We start from the raw sequence: 4,913 nt of genomic DNA on the forward strand, positions 1-4,913 counted from the left end.
TGTGTTTCTAAACTAGACATTGTTGTGGTTCTTCTTCCCGTGCCAGGGTTTTGGCTGAAAACCTTTGTCCGTTTCGAATACGGCGGCGGGGACGCTTAGCGTTGTGTTCCCTCCTGTAAGTATTGTCTTGGAGTTTAGTTGTCTTAGGGTGTGTCTTGGTGGTGTCTTCGGGCCGTCATGTGCTTTATGTCAGCAACGTAGTCATTTCGTTTTTTTTTTGTTTCTGGCGTTTTTTGGTGCGATTTGTGTTGCCCGATTATTCTGAAATTTGCTTTGTAAGAGGGTGATCTCAGCACCTTGTATTGTCCGGCTGTGAACTTTGGTTCATGTTTTATTTCGTGAATGAGTCAGCGAATGTTGCTAGCCGTACGATACATGAGCAACGCTACACCTACATAATGATAATTACGTGAATAACGTAATGATCCACGTGGAAACTGGTGATTGGAGATTTGGGTGGAAGAAGCCCACCCCCCGGAATTCAGGGGCAGAGAGTTAAGGTCTCCTTTGATTCATAGGATAGAAATGTTATCGGAATAGGAAAATCACAGGAAATGTGATGACATGTATCTCAATTCCTATAGAGAAAGAGATGTTATTTGATGCATAGGATATAGCTAATGTTTCTTTTCCTTTAAAATATAAAGGATTAATTTATATAGGAATAGGAACCCCTTCCTATAAACCAAAGCGCTTCAAAGAAAAAATTTCTATGCAAATTCTATCCTATAGAAATTCTATGAGATTCCTACACTGTTTTGGAGTTTTAGATACTACCAGTAGACGAAGCATTTTTGTACGATACATTCTTGATTGTTTGGGGTTCAGTCCGACCAACAACGGCTCCCGTTCAGCGGGCCACGCGGCCGGCCAGCTAGCGACCGTTCACGCAGCTGCACGACGTGAAGGCATCCCGGCACGCCAGGATTTTCCCTTGGGCGCCGGAGACCGCAGCCATTCCTCGGCAGTGCCAAGCTGACTGCCCAGGAACTGCACGTCCGCACTTCCCAACCGCCGCGTAATCATTCCCGTGACGTCCGAGGCCACCGGCCGCAACCGCAACCATCCCTGCCATCACCCCGCGCGCGCACGCGAACGGCGCGCGTTCTCAGCTCTGAAGCCGCCGGTGTCTCCCAGAGAAGGAAGGAACGCCGCCAACAACCGGCTGGATCGCGACAGCGGCCATACCGCTTCGACGCAGCAGCATGAATCCACCAAATGCACGTAGGCCAGGCCCAGGAGCAGATTCGTCTAGGGTGCGTCACGTGTGCCGCGAGGCTCGGCCGGTTCACGTGAATCTAGCCTCACTCTCAGTCTCAGCTGAGCCGAGCACCTTTTTCAGACATTCTTCGCCTTTCGCTCTCTCTGTCCTATGAATCCGACTCGATCGGGCGTCGCCAAGCACGCACGGTAGGACTGAACAACGAACAAAGTCACGGCATCACCTCACATTCGTGCGTGGTGACAAAAACCACACGAGAGAAGACAGAAGAGAACAAAACAATCGGGTCGTGCTATACATGATGCATGCCGATGCCGCCATGCATCGCCGTCACTCTATGTGGACCCACAGCCCCTCGCTGGGGATGTGCCCGTTCACCACGAACACCATGTAGTACCCCGGCGGCGCCAGCACGGCCGTCGCCGGCATCACCACCGACGCCTCGTACGCGCCCGCCGCGCCGTGCAGCGCCGTCGGCCCCGCCACGTCCAGGAACAGCAGCCTCTGGTTCATCCCGAACGAGTGCGTCGTGAACGACGGCGCCACCATCGTCACCGACACGAGGCCGAGAGAACCGCCGTCGCCGTCGCCCCCGCCGCGCGGTCTCCTTCTCGGCGCGACCGCTGGCACCTCGAACTGCAGGGTCATGGAGTCACCGTACTTCACGCTCACCGCCGGGTCGGCCGGCGAGGGGTGGGTGATCTTTGGACGGAGGGCGTCGTTGGAGCTGTCGAGGTACTCCGGCGAGAAGGCCTCCAGGCTGAGCTCTGTCGGGTACTGCTCGTTGCTGAAGTTGTAGTAGATGTGCGGGTTGCTCCCGCCGACCAGCACCCGGCCGTCGCGGAGGAGGATCGCCGACGAGTGGTACAGCCGCGCGATGTCGGTCGCGCTCTGCTCCTCGAACCGGTCCCCGGGCGCGTGGTCCGGCCGGTACACGACGGGCGCGTAGGCCGGGGTGTTGGCGGCCTCCCACCCGGCGGTGCCGTCCATGGCGCCGTTGATGATCACCACCTCGGCGCCGTTTGGCAGCAGGATCATGTCCCCCATCACTCGCGGCGACGACATTCTCTCGATCACCCACGCCGGTGAAGCGTCCGTGATCTTGATCCGCCCGCAGGTCACAAGCGCCGGGAAGAAGGTCTTCTCCTTGGTCGAGTTGTAGGAGCCCGCGGGCGCGCCGCCGCAGACCAGCACCTCGGCCTCGGTGGGCGACGGCTTCAGGGGCAGCAGCACCGACGAGCCGGAGCTGGGGTAGTTCCTGGGGTCGCCGCCGGCCAGCTCAGGGTACGTCCGGACGATCTTGTTCTTCTTGTAGTCGAGAAGCACGGCGCGGTTCTTGGCAAAGATGAAAAGGTTGCCGTCGATGTTCAGGTGGACGAAAGGATACAGATTGTTCTCCTCGGGGTCCCTAGTTTGAACCAGGAACGGCAATGCGATGGCCGAGGCGTCGGAAGCATCGGCCTTGGGGAAGAACTCGTAGTTGAACTGCCTGCGGCCGCCGACGATGAAGGCGCGGCCGTCGGGGAGGATCTGGTTGGTGGCGTACCACCGGTTCGCGGCGAGCGCGTCCTGCGTCTCGTTCCAGTCGCAGCTGCCGCCGTCGCACGCGCGCATGGCGCGCACGTTGCGGTACCCGTCGTTCCACCCGCCGGTCTGGACGAGGGTGCCGTCGGGCGCGACGGTGCCCGAGGAGCACCAGGTGTCGGTGAAGACGAAGAGCGGGCGGAAGGTGTTGGACGCGACGTCGTACTCGGCGGAGTGCGCGGTGCAGTCGACGGGGAGCACGCGCTCCCTGGGGTTGCGGCGGCAGCGGCCGTCGGGGAGGGAGAGGTTGGACTGCCCGAAGTCGGTGCGGTCGAAGATGATGACGCGGTCGTTGTGCAGGAGCTGCATGTGCATCGCCGACACGCCGATGCTGCGCTGCAGTACGTCCCACCGCCCGCCGCCACCGCCGCTCGCCGGTGCAATGCCGGCGCAGGCGAGGGCCAGGACAAGAACGAGGCCGCGGATGGGCAATGCGGGAGGCTTCATGGTCGCCCGTGACGATCAGGCCTTGTCCGTATGGTGGTTGACTGTATCCGAATGTTTGGTTCGTGGGCAGCGAAGGCTGTATGGATGGATCTGAGCTCGTGACAGTGGCCGCCCTTATATGCATGCACGGACCAACGATACAGTACACGAAACTACTGTGCGTACGATGCCTTCTCGTCGGACAATAATACGATCAGACTGGAATCATCTCTAAGTACTAGGGCCCACAAACTGAATCCTGTATGGCTGTCTCTAATCGTATGGAGTGTTCGACACGAATTTATCATACCTATAGCAAGGTTCTACAGTACAGTATTGACGATCTTCGTTGGTGATGGCGTCTTAAGGCTCCGGATTCCGTTCAGCGAGGAGCCGCGTTCATTATTTTTGCCAGGAATGCATGGTTTGATTCTGACATTGATTTTGGGGCTCGGTCCTGTATTAACATGCTATTTATGATATTTTGATTTTGCGGCCCGTTGGGTATAAACGGCGCAGTCAATCAGCCATCACCATCTTTTCATGATTTGACCAGCTACCACCTGCTAATTGTGTTGCTCAGTCTCTCCTCCATGAACCCTTCGTTTTTACTTAGCAAAAGTACAATGTTTTCTGTACAGAGTTTACGGATAGGAACTTGTTCGGGCAAAATTTCAGTTAAAGTATGGTCATTTGCCGCAGAGGAATTCAAGTTATCAGAGGTGAAAAACAAACTTACGAAATGCAAAGCCACGTGCACTCTGAAAATTGACATAACTTAAGAAATACAAAGCTACGCGCATTCTAAAAATCTACTAATGATCCAAAGCAGTCCAAGATTCTCAACAACTAGATGATGTAACCATCAAAAACATAAAATACAATATAAATATTGTTAGCGCGGCACTAGTGTCTGTGATTATGGTGGTTCAGTTTACAAGATCTACTCCTTACAAGCACAGGGGAAAGGGGAAAGGGAAGCTAGGTTTTATGGTAGTAGGTCATTTGCCGCAGTGGCTGATTCAAGAATTCAAGTTACTTGAGGCGAAAAACCAACTTATGAAATACGAAGCCACGTGCACTGCAAATCGACATAACTTAAGAAATATGAAGCTACATGCACTCTAAAAATCTACTAGATGATGTAACCATCAAAAGACATAAAATACAACATAAATATCATGGAGGGCTACTATCATGGACTGCGGCTTGTTGATATATCTATCTCACACTAAGTATTCTAATAGTTTGAATTCATATGTTGATTTTCTTTGTTTCTTTCTTGGTTTCTTCGTTTATTGTGACTTCTTTCTGTTTCTTTAAATTTCACAAGTTTTTTCTTTTATTTCTTATTTGTCTTTAGATTTTTTTTGTTTCTTTCTTGTTTTCGAACAGATTTCTTTCTTTTCTTTGTTTCTTTCTCGGTTTTTATTTTTTTTGAATACACGATATATATTTTTGAATAAAATTTTTAATACTTTTTTGAATAACATGGCTAAAAAATTCAAATACAAGGTGAAATTTATTTCATGGGAATAAACATATTTTCACACACAATGTACATTTTTTTATACATCAGAAAGATTGTTTTTACACTTTTACCATTTTTAAGTGTATTTTTTATGACTACTTTTATCTAATGTATGTTGTGCATTTTTTGTCAAGAACATTTTCTTATATA

General features: G+C 51.8%; 1 protein-coding gene across 1 annotated transcript; it reads right to left on the bottom strand.

The window, feature by feature from the left end:
- Window positions 1–1,417: 1,417 nt before the first annotated feature.
- LOC123100064 (aldehyde oxidase GLOX-like) lies at window positions 1,418–3,505 on the bottom strand. Its single transcript, XM_044522055.1, has one exon. The coding sequence runs from the start codon at window positions 3,251–3,253 to the stop codon at window positions 1,553–1,555; it is 1,701 nt and encodes a 566-aa protein (XP_044377990.1). The 5' UTR covers window positions 3,254–3,505; the 3' UTR covers window positions 1,418–1,552.
- Window positions 3,506–4,913: the final 1,408 nt, after the last annotated feature.

Source organism: Triticum aestivum, chromosome 4D (assembly GCF_018294505.1).
Source record: "Triticum aestivum cultivar Chinese Spring chromosome 4D, IWGSC CS RefSeq v2.1, whole genome shotgun sequence".
NCBI classification, from domain to species: domain Eukaryota; kingdom Viridiplantae; phylum Streptophyta; class Magnoliopsida; order Poales; family Poaceae; genus Triticum; species Triticum aestivum.

Coding starts and splice junctions, on each gene's coding strand:
- LOC123100064 (XM_044522055.1), bottom strand. CDS start 3,253: ATGAAGCCTCCCGCATTGCCCATCCGCGGCCTCGTTCTTGTCCTGGCC.